This window comes from Struthio camelus, chromosome 2 (assembly GCF_040807025.1).
Source record: "Struthio camelus isolate bStrCam1 chromosome 2, bStrCam1.hap1, whole genome shotgun sequence".
NCBI lineage: Eukaryota > Metazoa > Chordata > Aves > Struthioniformes > Struthionidae > Struthio > Struthio camelus.
The window spans coordinates 116,719,106-116,732,416 of NC_090943.1; the positions used below are offsets into that span (position 1 = coordinate 116,719,106).

The 13,311-nt window shown below is 42.0% G+C and overlaps 1 protein-coding gene across 14 annotated transcripts in view; it reads right to left on the reverse strand.

Annotated features, from left to right (window-relative positions):
* Positions 1-12,139: 12,139 nt before the first annotated feature.
* The window catches only part of PTPRM (protein tyrosine phosphatase receptor type M), a 488,712-nt gene continuing 487,540 nt past the window's right edge, over positions 12,140-13,311 (reverse strand). For all 14 annotated transcript variants that reach the window (XM_068932232.1, XM_068932230.1, XM_068932229.1 and 11 more), the window contains one exon: positions 12,140-12,917. In XM_068932232.1, coding sequence (XP_068788333.1) covers positions 12,864-12,917 — 54 coding nt within the window. In that variant the 3' untranslated portion in view covers positions 12,140-12,863. The remainder of the gene's footprint in view (positions 12,918-13,311) is intronic.

Sequence of the window (13,311 nt, forward strand, 5' to 3'; positions counted from 1 at the left end):
CACAGAGAGATTAATTTTCTGCTGTTACAGAGATTAACGTTTCTCTTTTTGGACACAAAAGAAATCTCTTGGCTGATGACACTGGGATTTTTCCCAGTCCCCTTTGCTATGACACTGGGAGGGAATGGCTCCGGACTGCTATTCTCTTTCTTTCTCCACAATCGCTCGGCAGCTATTTGTAGGATCCTGAACAAGCCAAGAAGTTGTGCCAACTCTTGCTGAGAACTAGTGATCAGTTCTCATGCTGGGGGCAAAGGCTGTAGGAGCTGAGCCCTTCTGAGGGAAAGCTGACTTGTTAAATACCTGCAAGCTGGTGCCAAAACCAAAAAGGCAAACAGCCTTCGTGGGCAGCCGTGAGCTATGGGGGGTGGGAGCTCACTGCTAGTGGCCCTGGCCGTCAAGTGAAAACACCTGGGTTTGGAAGGAGCCACTGGGCCCTTTCTAAATAACCCCCCCACCCATCCCCAATAAAGCACAATTTCCTCTAATTTACCTCTTCTGGTTTTCAAATAAGCAAGTAATGTTGCACCTGCTAAGCAGCTAGAATTATGCAGCATCATAAATTAAGCTTTTTAATTTGCCAAAATTTCTGGCTTGTGCCGTTCATCATTCAGAGCCACCGTGGAGAGAGGCAGGAGTGGCGTTTCCAGCGCGAGAGAGGGGCCGTGCCCCCTCGCCCCGCAGCGCAGGAGGAGGGCACAGATGGCACTGGGCAGTCACTGTCAGCACCAGGAGAAGCTCACTGGGTGGATGGAGCATTAGTGAAGCCATTAACCCCCAGACACTTTAGTGTCACTGCTGTATTTTGTATCACAAACCCACTGCAGTGGCTGAGTAGAGGTCGGTGTCCTGCCCTTTGGGTCACCGTAATACAAAAATGAAGCCTGCTGCAGCACAGGCACTCAGGGCAGTGGGGAAAGCAGTGACGAGTGAGGTGCTTTGCTGCCGTCGGATACTCTGAAAAGATCTTAAAAACGGGGGCACAACGCTCATATTAAGGATGCTGTTCCAGCTGGCTACATTGGCATCAACTACAAACACGTTGCAATAGGGGGAGACAAAGTGTCCTTGTGAAGATGGGTAATTTTAACCTCTCTCCCCCTCTTTGACTCAAGGCTCAGAGCTACTTAACCTGTGAGATAAGCAATGAGAGAAGAGGCTGTTACTACAGATGATTTCACTGATAAAGACTGGCCTTTGAAGACTGATAATATTTAATATAGTGAATATCTGTGGGAAAAATAGTGATGACTCTGGGTTTTACATACAGGAGCAAGGTTGTGTTGGTACTTAGTACAAGCTTCCCAAAAACTAAATCGGAAATGTGAGCTTGTCTCAAATGTAGTCATTTCAGACTAAAATGAGGTGCCTGCAATTTTTTGCTGTGAAAATTTTCAGTGGGATTTCTCCAGTGCTTTTGTTTTAAGACCAAACTCTGAGCACTTTTCAGCATTTGGAGAGCTGTGGTGGTGGTGCGGCTCTCTTTCAAATGAGAAATAAAAACTTTTTTGTGGAATGGAATGGACGGGGTGGGAGGGGGAACATAATGTGGAAATACTATAGTGAAAAAAATAACTTCCTATTAAAGAAATACTTAAGTCACGTTTTTGAACGAACCTGTGAAGAGTTGTCTAGGCAGCAAGCACTACTAGTGAGGTAAACTAACATATGCAGTTGCCCTTTTCCCTTAGCAAAAAATACGTATCAGTACAGCTCTAGCTATATGCAGATGGGTGTAAGAACTGCATTTGGAGAACTGAACCCAAAAAGGGCAGCACTGCAAAGTCTGATGTAAGCAAGTAGTAGATGAGGGTAATTTGTGGTACTTTGCAGAGAGATAGAGTTTAATTTGGATGCTACCCTCTTCTTTCCATTAAACAGCTCTATAGCTGCTGGAAAAATGGGTTGGGAAGGAGCCAGGAAGAATAGCAGTGAATGGCATGAACCCTACAAAGGAAAAACCAGTGCATCAAGGAAATTACCACCGCAGGGTAGCACAGTGCAGCATTGCCTCTCTCCTGTCTGCTTTGCGAGGAGCCCTGAGCGCAGCCAGGAGGCAGGGGGCAGAGGGTGGGTTTGCGTGTGCTGGCCTGGCTGCTGCCGGCCTCCTGCCGTGAATCACTAAGAGCCTTCAGAGCAGCTGCAGCCTCTCTTGAGCTTTTTACCGCCCACTTGATAACACTGCTGTTACAACAGGGGAATATTGCCAGCGCTATGGCCCTGGGACTCCGGAGGGCCTGTGGAGCCGTGCGGAGGCTCCTGTGGAGCAGCATGTAATGTCCCGCGTGGGCTACAGCTGTATTTGCATTCTAGCGCTGGCTGAGGCGGCGCATGCCCTAAAATACTCACAATGAGCACTGGCTAGAAAGGTATCCTAAAAAGGCTATGGTTCCTAATAACGCAAGCTTGAGCCAGGCTGGAGCTATTTGCCAGTTGCTGTTGGCACTGGCTTGCCTCTCTGAGCCCTGGCTGGACAGCTTTGTCCCAGCGCTAACTTAGGGCTGTCAGGAAAGGAGTGAGCAGAGGAGCCACGGAGATTTAAAGATGCACGCGTATCAGATACTTGCATAGTGCATTCAAGGACGTAGCGCATTCACGTAGTGCATTCAGGCGCTAGCACTGCACTTCAGATCTCAATCTGGACAGGCCACAAAAGTTTTAACTTGCTGGGGTTTCTTCTTAGGGAAGACAAACTCTTAATCAAGTAAAATATGCACATTAACCATTTATTATTAAAAAACAATCTTCTACACTACATCCCTGTTGTTAGGGTTAAAAAACCACTTTGTTTAAAGTAAGAGTTGCTGTTCACGTCTCCTAAATTAAGGAATTGTCAGCTTCCAAACATAGGACTAGGGCTCAGAGACGGTAGGTGAGTGAGGAATCATGGTTTTCCAACCCCAGGTGTGAAAAATACAGGACCAAAATTAGGGAGGAAGTAAACTTAGAGATAGAAAGATACTACAGCCAAGTCATAGGTATTCAATGTTAACACTGGACATGGGAGAGTCACAATCTGTAAGTGCACTCATGTCCTGGGCGCGCTGGCACCGCCGAGACACTGCACGTTCCCTGTTAAGCTGCCGGCAGTGCACCCTGTATCCCCCAAATTAGTATGGGCTTGGTAGGCAGCTGGGCTGTAACTCTCAGCAATGCAAATGCATACAGTAGGTGGAAGAGGATGACTTATTTCAGCTTTTCTTTGGATGTGGGTGGCAATATAAAAATACAAGAAGCCGATCTAGTTGTTGGAAGGTAGATAAAGCTGTAAAATGATGACTCAAGAAGAGAGAAAAGGAGACACATGCATAGGCTTCATTGAGGGCATCACCATACACTTGAATTGATTTTGTGGGTCGGTTCAGCAGAGCAGTGCAATTAATTCCAAATCCTATGGCGAAACAAGCCCTTCCCAGTAAGTAGCAACCATTAAACATCTTCTGGAAGCTGAATCAAATAGCAAATAAGTGGAATGCACGTACTTCATCACCATGGGAAATGTATTCAGAGCTTCACACCTGTGAGTTATAACAAAAATATGCTAACATATACAGCAATAAGGTATGATTTGTGATGTTAATGACTTTCCCATATATACATTTACTGACAAAATATATTGCATAATTTATGAAATTGCTTTGGTGCTCAGAGCACAAATGATGCCTCCTGATTGGCTAAATTCAGTGCCATATGTTGTATATAAAATTTATACTCATCCAAGATATAAATTGTAAGGAAGCCTTAAGTACAATGATAAAATTATAAATGCATTTTCCGCCTGTTGAACACAGAATTTATATTTGTAATCTTATCTTAATTGTGTTGCAACAGTCAACTTGTCTTCTATTTTCACCCCAAAGGCTTTCTTCAAATACTCCCTTACTAGAAGAGGTTTTTGAAGCTCTACAACCAGACAACTAAATGAGTGCACAGAGCACAATGATTGGCTTGTGCAATCAGTATCATGTCCTGTGTGGTAATGTCATTCTTCCTTTTAGTTCATTCGATCTTGTGATGTGCTGCACTGAGAGATTTGCTTCCACTTCCATAGTGAACTCAGTAACTGGCAGTTTTGAGAAAACACTTCTATTCCAAAAAATTACATAAATGGGCAAAAGTTTGAAAGCTGGAATGAGCTGAAGTTATCCGGGGATTTTCATGCTCATTAATTGATAAGAGCATTTCAAATTTAATTTAAACTCTACATATATACTTTTATATATATGCGTGTGTGTGTATATATACATAAATAAATTTTAATATATAGTAGCTTAATTATTCAATTCTCCAATTATTAAAGTTATATTACCAGCTAGTGAACCTATCCAGCAGGCTTCAGTTCATCCTTCCCGACAGAATTTGTGTGTAAAATGTGTAAGAGAAGAGGAGAGGTGACGGTGGCCCTTATAACACCTTGTACACCTGTGGAGGGAGACAGACCCCTATGAAGATGCCTCATGCTGTGGCCGCATCTGCTGCTTTCTCTCCAAGGACTGTAGGAAAACAGTCTTGAGGAAGGCAGACTTCCAGCAGGCTCCTTGGTGAGGCGCTTATGATTCAAGTCTACTGAGCCAGAGCCTTGCAGTGTGTTTCAGTTGAAATATAGCTCTCTGACAATCCTGGTAGACACTGGCCAGGTTGGTCAAGTCTTTTTCTATTCTTTTCCAGACAGAAATGAAGATTCATTTAACTACTGCCAACTCTGTTAGCTGATTGATGGGCTTGGTGGCCTGGCTGAGCATTGCTCTGCAGGTTAGGACTCCCGAAAGCAGAAGCAACCCCCTGAGCCCTATGACCACTCTGGCACTTGTAGAACAAGCAATTTATCTGACCCGCTGCTGAATGTATTAATAATTGAAGTTAATTTGTCTGCTTGAATAATCTGGTGCCAAATCATGTAGCCATTTATCAGCTGTAGCAGGAAGATGCCTGACTGCCTTGAGAAGGTAACCAGCATAACCTCCGTACGTTTGACATAGCTGATTGTAGAAGATTACATTGCAATATTGTTCTGACTGCTTGGTTCCAAAGAGCACTTAGCAGCTTTATGTGCAAGGTTTGACCAAATTATATCTCAGTAGTCCAGATGAAGTGTAACAAATTAATTTACAATTGTACTAGCAGTACCAGTTGGAAGAGAGTGTCTTATTTTTTTTTAAGAGTCTCAGTTAAATAGAGGTCTCATGCTACAAGTATAGGTGTTGAAAGAGAGCACTTGCAGCAGAGATTTTGGGAGGGGAAAGAATGCTGTGTTTAAAAACACTGAAGGTAAACACTGTCCAAGCCAATAAAACTCTGTCCACTTCTACCAGATGAAGCTGTGCCCCAGGCTGTACGGCTGACAGACGTGATAGGATAGCAGAAAGAAGAGCAATGCTGTCAGCATGACTGAGAGTCTTAGCTGGAGAACAAACATTTGGCAAAGCTGTCTGTCAAAACAGACGCAGGATGACCACAAACTGATCCTTGAAGTATGTTTGGAGATTCAAAATACGAGTCAGAATAATTTGGCAAGAGAGTACATAGGCAATAGTGAGGAAGGAACAAATACAAGGAAAGGGAAGTACAATTTGACCAGTCAAATTGTGTCATTGGATAGAAACAAAGTACAGTTTAATATCTCAAAATCTTTTACTCAAATCAGTTACAACAGCACTCACTTACTGATCTTTTTGCCTGTCAAACTAGGGCATAGCTCCACATTAGGCAGCCCAGAGAAGACAGAAGGCAAGCTGATAGCAGTTTCCTCATTTATTGTTATTGAAAGAGATATGGATTTGTGCCTGTACTATTTTCTTGCTAGTTCTAGACAGAATCTGAATGGTACAGGGAGGCTGTAAGTGCTGGGATGTGAAGAATATCTAGTTTGGGGATTGGCTAGTGTTTTGCTTATATTCCACCAGGAGAAGGCCAGTGTAAGCACAAATTGAATCTAATGAAGCAAAAGAGCTGTAAGCCACTGGCAGATGTTTTTTAGTGGTGCTGCCTCTGAGGATTTGCTCAAAAGCTGATTGTTTTCAGATGGGAAATGTAAACATTCAAAATAAAAAGAAGATTATTCTTTTAAATTCTGCAAGAAAACAGAAGGGCATTTTTGAATCTATTGTACAGAAAGGAAAAGCCAAGGTGGGCAAGGCCCAGGGAGCAGACTTTCGAATGTTAGGTAAAACTATTTTTATTGCCATGAGGTCACTCTGAACTTGTATAACAAAGGGAGTAGCTGCAAAATTCTTTGGATAAATATATTTAGTGTCTTATGCTCCCACTTACGGAGAAGAGCAGGACTGAAGAACGTTAAAGCTGACATTAAGGCCAACATTTCATTGTTAACAAGAGACCACTGAGTCCTCTTAACTCAGCAGTTCATAAGGGGAACAACACTTTTTTCTCATCTGTATAATTATATATAAAAAAAAACCTTGCCACATGTCTTTTTTTTTTCCCCTGTTCTTAATTGGAATAGTCCAGTAGAGTTCAAAACATAAGGCTGTGACCTACCAATATAGCCAAACCTAGGTTGTTCCCTTTCCCTTCCTCTAATATCATTGGACCGTGTGATATCGAAACAAGGCTACATTTTATGTGATTTATAATACTGATGAAATTCCTGTATATGGCCAGCAAAGTTTGCTCTCCTTAAGTCTGGATGTGTGAGAGTTTCACGGGTGTTCACACTGAACTACACAGAATAAAGAACAGAGACTAGCAGATAACAAAGTCTTCAAGGACTTGCATCAAATTTCATCCCACTTCTCCTGTGGCAAGGCAGTAACTATATTTCACTCTCAAGACGTTTTATCCCCAGTAGGCTTTATATTATAGGTTGATTGTTACATACCATATAAATCAGAATTTCCGAGGGACACAGCAGCAGACTAGTCCTCTATGAGTTGAACTCAGCCTCTAAAGGTTACAAGTACAGAGAGTGACTTGAGACTGGATACAACCCAGCATCTCTTTGCAGGCTGTAATTACTAACGTGGTGTGTAATTTGAGTACTAAGTACGTGATCCATCATGGTGCTCTGCCTTCACTACAACTTAATTGTATTGCATTAACGTAAGCATTTGTAGGACAAGGAGTTTTGATGGCATCTACTCTGGCCTGGCAATAGTATTAATATATTTAGTGAAAATGAGAGTTATGCTTTAATTGTGGCCTCTGAGCACAACTTCACAAAAAAACCTGACTATTAGAAATACCAGAGGTACAAGTGAAAGTCTTCGAGCTGCTACTGAAAATACAACAGTAGAAAAGCTTCAGGAGTGAAAATACTATTGCTTGGAAAGACTGTCAGTGAACACGAGATATTAATCTCCCTTGACACACTCCCTTAGACAGGGTACAGCAGGCACCTCTCTCACTTGTCATTATCGAAGCTGATCTTCTTAAGCTTTTGTGCATTGAGTGCTACAGACAATCTTAAAAAAAAATGCCATGGTGATGTATTTAAAGACCCCTGAACCTCCTCCAGCCTCACATCTCCTTTTTACATATCAAGATGCATGTTACCCAGAAAGAACATCATGTCGATATGGTGAAGGGACTGGGATGGAGGCTCACAGCACAGGGTGCACACGATCCTGGGGTGAGAAGTAGGACTGTGGCCCCAGTAGGCAATGGGTCTTCTCTTAGGGTGCTGTGCTCAGCTAGAAGATTGAGACTTGAAAGCGGCATAGCGGATCACCTCTCCTGTGCTGTACCAGCCGGCTGTGGCGGGGCCAGGAGGAGCGGCATCCCTGCCCTGAGGAGGAGCGAGGAGCAGGAGAAAAGCACCGAGCAGCTGGAGGTGGCACCAACTTAGGGCTTAGAGCAGAAGACCATGTTTCAGGCTTACAGCAGGAGACCAGGCAAGTCTAAGGAAATCACCAGCGCAGAAGCTAGCTTTCCATCCTTCCACAGAAAAGTCTGCTTGGAAATAGCCAGCAGGGGTGAGGAAGGTGTTTTGCTGTTGGCATTTATTGCAGTTTGTGAGGAATTGACAAGCTTGGCTTTCAGAAGGTCCCTTCAGTTGAGGCGGGCTGGATGTGACAGGTGAGTGCCCGTGGCAACAGCAGGGGTGGTCGCAGTGGGCAGGCAGCATTCAGTCAAACCAAGCAGTGCAAGCCGTCTCCTATAGCGCCCTATGTACAGGCTCCCACAGAGACCGTGTGAATGACCGAGGCAGTGCTAATTCACACATGAGCTCACAGTGGGCTAATTTCTCCAGCGAGACAAGGTCTAGGCTATGAAAAACAACCAACAATAAATAAGCTCCAACAGAAACTGCATTATTTTTCACACGGTCTGATGGGCTTTAAATTCTTGTCACCGGTACCTTGTCAAAAAAAATGACACGGGTCATTGGCTTCCTTAATTAGCAGCAAAACAAAAGAACTACGTTGTGCATTTTTCTTTCCTTCCTAGTTTAATTTTTCTTTTACTAAAGCTGAGTGTCTGGCAATGAAAGTCAGACATGGGTTGCACTGGATTTTGTCATCAAATTGCTTTGAGTGAGGGACAGTTTTATTCAGTAGTGTTCCTCCAGTAATGGCCACAGAATCAGGCCCCAGTTTGGCTTGTCCTTGAGCACTGTTTTCTTTCTAGCCTGATATTTGACTCTGAGAACTTTTTTCTTGGACGCTCCAGTCAGATCCCCTTGAATTAGTAACAGTAAACATTTAAAAAAAGTGTAAAGCTGTATGTTCAACAAGGCTCTAAGTTGATAAAATAACTGTGAAAACAACAATAAAGATTAAATTGTGTGAACAAAAGAAAATCCAGCAACAGCATCATTGTGTTATAGCAAGCTGCCTACATAGCTCTCAGCTTCTGAAGGCAAATATGCAACTGCTTGGCAAAGTTACTCTGAGAGGCAGAGCTGCGAAATCACATTTGAATCAGAAAACGAACGTGGCTGCTAAACTTCAAGTGAACTTACAAATAAGAGCTGTAATCTTTCACTCTTTCTTTCATTTAGTCATCCTTGATGGGGGTTGGGGGCGGGGAGGAAATTCAAAACAGCCACACGTGAAAGGAGACTCAATTGTACCTTGTGCTTAAATGTCAGCAGCTCATACTGGTGTGAGCATTTTGGAGTGACTAATGCCAAGGGGCTTTAGGTTTGCTGCTACCCTTACTGCCTCTCCAGGACGCACCAAAGGAAGCTGACTGGAATAGCTACTTCTAGAAGTCTCAACTTATCCTTATTGCTGCCTCTTAAAGAAGAAAAAATCTATTTCTGTCTTGCTATCCTTTATCAACTGGCTAGTGTTGATTGAGAACAGAGATATACAGTAATCTTAAATCTGGGGGAACACTCACAAACAGTGAAACAAGAAGCAATTGTTACAGATACAGTAAAGATGAGCCCTAATCAGAAGAAGGAGAAAATCAAAAGGACAGTGCATGGATGCCGCGCGGCACCTTCAGATAAGATTAAGTCTTTGAAGCGTTTTGAGCCACGCTATGTTCAGCTTGGCGGGAAGTTCTGGTATTTTAATATAAATTGCATTTTCTATGCTTATCTTTTTATTCTTACTATGTGCAGTCCTTAAGCTTTAGGTTAGTACTCCGTGTAGCTACACTGCCAGTGATACACTCATTTTGCTGATAAAGAACCCAGGAAGCTGTGAGAAACACTGCTGTTAAAGAAAAGTTACTGCCAGAGATACAGATATCTGAACGTGATAACCTCTCTCGCTGTCACCGTTGCCACTGTTTCAGAAGAGCTTAGCAAAAATCATCCACCTCAAGTCACCGAGAGAAAATGAATTGGGCAATATATATGGTTAACCATTTAAAGTGGCTCTTTATTCATTTATGCTCTTCTCATATTACTGGGGATTGAAAAAAACATCTCTTCCTCTATTCCTCCTAAACTAAGATTGATGTGTCTGTAAGTTCTGAAACTATACTGGGCTTGTAACTGTATAGCTTTCTAGAAAAGAGAAGTTGGTTTATGAATACTTAAAACGGTTGTCACTGCTGTTTTCTTTTTGTTGTCTCCTGCACACTCCTGCTCTCCAAGAACCTTTCACAAGCTCCACGCTGCTCCTGGAGTGCCTGCCCTCCATCTGCACCGCTTCTTTCTCTTCCCTTCTGATTCCTTAGTTTTTGTTTATTCCTGACTCCTGAAATCCTCGTCTGTTTTTTCTTCTTGCCAAGATACTATTTTATCAAACTCTGCATTTCTCTATCATTTTTATTAACTGAGAGTTGTAGTATGGGAAGGAGGACATCAGAGTAGCTTACTCTGCTTTCTTTGGCTAGCTCCAATTTTAAGACATTATAGTTCACGGAATGCCTTTTGGGACAACATTATACTGGTTCTGTTATATACAGTTGACTACATCTATGTAAGAAGACTAAAAATCATTAGTCATATCAACAGCAAAACAGTAAGAAATATTGAACTCTCTCCTCCCCTGTCCCCTTCCATCCTCCATTCCCCCTAAATCCCACCAGTGCAAAGTATGTCTTGAACAGTACAGTATCTGTAATAGCATCTAGCAGACACTGAAAGTCTCTGTCCTTAAGAGAGATTGCTATGATTCTTACTGCATTTCAATAAATCACATTCACTTTTGGGATCACTTGGCTGGTATCATCTTCTCTCCTACCATTCCTTCAGGGCACTCAGCCATCTTACACTACTTGAACCCATCAGGAGAAACTGGACACACACATGCCTATTTCAAAGAATAGATGCCAGAAACTGGATTTTTAGCCTCCAGCAATTATTACAAAGAAGCATGGTATACCTGGTCTGTCAAGCTGTTTTTGATGAATATGATGTTTGAGGTTTTGATTTGTTTTTGTAACATTACGGCCTTCCTTCTCCAAATAAATCATATTCTGCAACAGGCTATGGTGCTATCAGGGTGGACCCGAGGACCATCATTCTTCTCAGGGCTGGGGTAGTTTTTCATAAGTTCTTTAGTACCTCTGCGCAATTTATAGCAATGGCCTGTAGCTGCCAGCTATGCTTTAATGCAATTTTCTTTTAAAAGAAATGCTTTTCAGCTGCAGAGGAAGCCAATCCTCTTGTCGTCAGATCTGAATTATGCAGTGGTTTTCAACTAGTAGTTGACAAGCTGTGAGTTATTCTAGCCAAGTTGGATCTTGTAGATTTAGAGGCTCTCAAAACATTTTGACTTTGATACATTTATATAGACACTGGCTGGATCTCAGACGGCTGGCACCTTCAAAGGATCTTTTTCCGAGCTGACATATCGTGCAGTTTGCCACTTCCTTGCACTGGGTTTCCCATATAGCTTTGGGAGGCTCCCTCTACCTGGGATGTCTCATTGATATTGATGGGTGAGAAGAAGATCTACAGTTCCAGGGGAGGGGGCAGCAAGCTGCTGCCTGCTCATTCACCTCACCTGCTGCTTCACTGCTGCACCTCCTGCGCTGTGTCCACGAGCAGGAGACAGCTCTCAGCCTGGGCAAACACTGGTGAGTGCTCCCGGGAAAGAGGAAACATCCACCCACTCCTTGGAAGCGAAGTACAACCATTTTCAGGACAGGGAACAGTTTTAATTATGGCAAACTGTCCACTGGCAGAACTGCTAACATTCCTCATAGGAGAACAGTTTTACTTACTTTAAAATCCCGCAGTCATTGCAGTATCAGTATTTTTAACACAAGGAATTAATTTATCGTCACAGAAGTCAGTCTTCCCAGAACAAATACACATTACCCTCATGTTGTAGCAGTGGGCAATAGGGCGAGTGACAGCGCATGGCCAAGGCTGTAGAGGGATGGTGTGACGCATTTGGATACTGCAAGCCCAACATCAGCCCTTCTGTCACAGAGGCGGGCAATTTTCAGATTCCCCATTTGTGCACGTGCATCTGTAAATACACAATTCACTACTTTTTACACGTAGGCATGGGACGTTTTGCTGTTGGCTAAATCGACACTAGGTCACACAACAAACAGACTTTGGAGGCAGCTCTCAGCATTTACAAGAACTGATCTGAAAAGAAGTTCAGTTAAAGGTACTTAGATGCCAAGCGATATTAAATTAAACGAGATTTTATCATGTATGTAATTATTTATTGAGCTGAGAATCCATACAAGGTAAACAAATGTTTACATTATCATACAGTAAGCATTTCCAGGGCTTAATAAAAATGATTGTCACTCACTGTGCTTCACAAAAAAATTCATTTTAATGAATAAATAATTTGATGAAATCAAAAAATATTTACAATATAAACAAATGAAAAAGCTTTGGATATATTAATCTGAGCATCCTGTATTTTGCATTTTCTAATTGTATTTCTATCAAGATCCTCTGAAATGGTACAAAGTGGATAGAAATTACAACTCAACAAAGTTAACATGATTTGGTACATGTGTTTCCATTAGTTCAGATAAGCTACATATGATTCATTTATTATGCACGTGTTGTTAGAATACAAATATAACTAAAATCATATATTATCAAAATGCCAGACAGCATTCTCCACAGAACAGAAATGTACACTAGGCCGTGACAATAACTGAGAATCACAGGCAACGAAATATAACAGAAAAGTACAAATTCCTTCATAAGAATATAATTGTGCTCTCTTATTTACCAGAGGACTATGCTGCTTCACCACATCAATGGCTATGTATGAATACAGTGTTCAACAACTGCCATGTGGTCTGGTGTATGTTCGTATGGGTGTCAAGCAGCGGCATTAGAGTGGAAAATGGGCAGTGCAAGCAGTTTTATAAACATCTTTTCGAGCTCTTAAAAAGAGCCAGTTATACAAAGCAGTATAAGCATAACAGTGAGAAGTCTTCATCTCATTTACATGGATATCATGAAACAACTTGCTTTGTTTGTGGTGGTGAGAGGAGGAACTTTGTCTGTGCTGTTTATGCCGTCAGCCAGAATTCAAGTATTCCAAAGCCACTTCATAGCAGAATTTGTATTGATCCTGAAAAATCAAAGGGAAACCACAAAGTCAGTTACTGAAGGATCTCAATTAAGGGGCTCAATACTTCTGGTCTGCTAACGTTATTTACTATCAGCTACGGTCAATGGGAACCAGTCTGCAAATCCAATTTATATTCAGATAAGAAAATCTTTATATTAACCAGACAATAGACGCTACATGCAGTAACTTATGCTACTGCTCATATTAGATATGTATTTAGCTACTCGTAGGAGAAAAATTGACTATGCATACAAAAATTGACTCGCAATCTTTCAGTCATCTGCCAAAAAGCTTTATCCGAACTGGAGTTACTGAAATTCCCCTCCAGAAATGTTTATCTTAAAATAAACCCAGTCTCTAGGACTTTCCAGTTCATAACTTTTATTTTAATCTT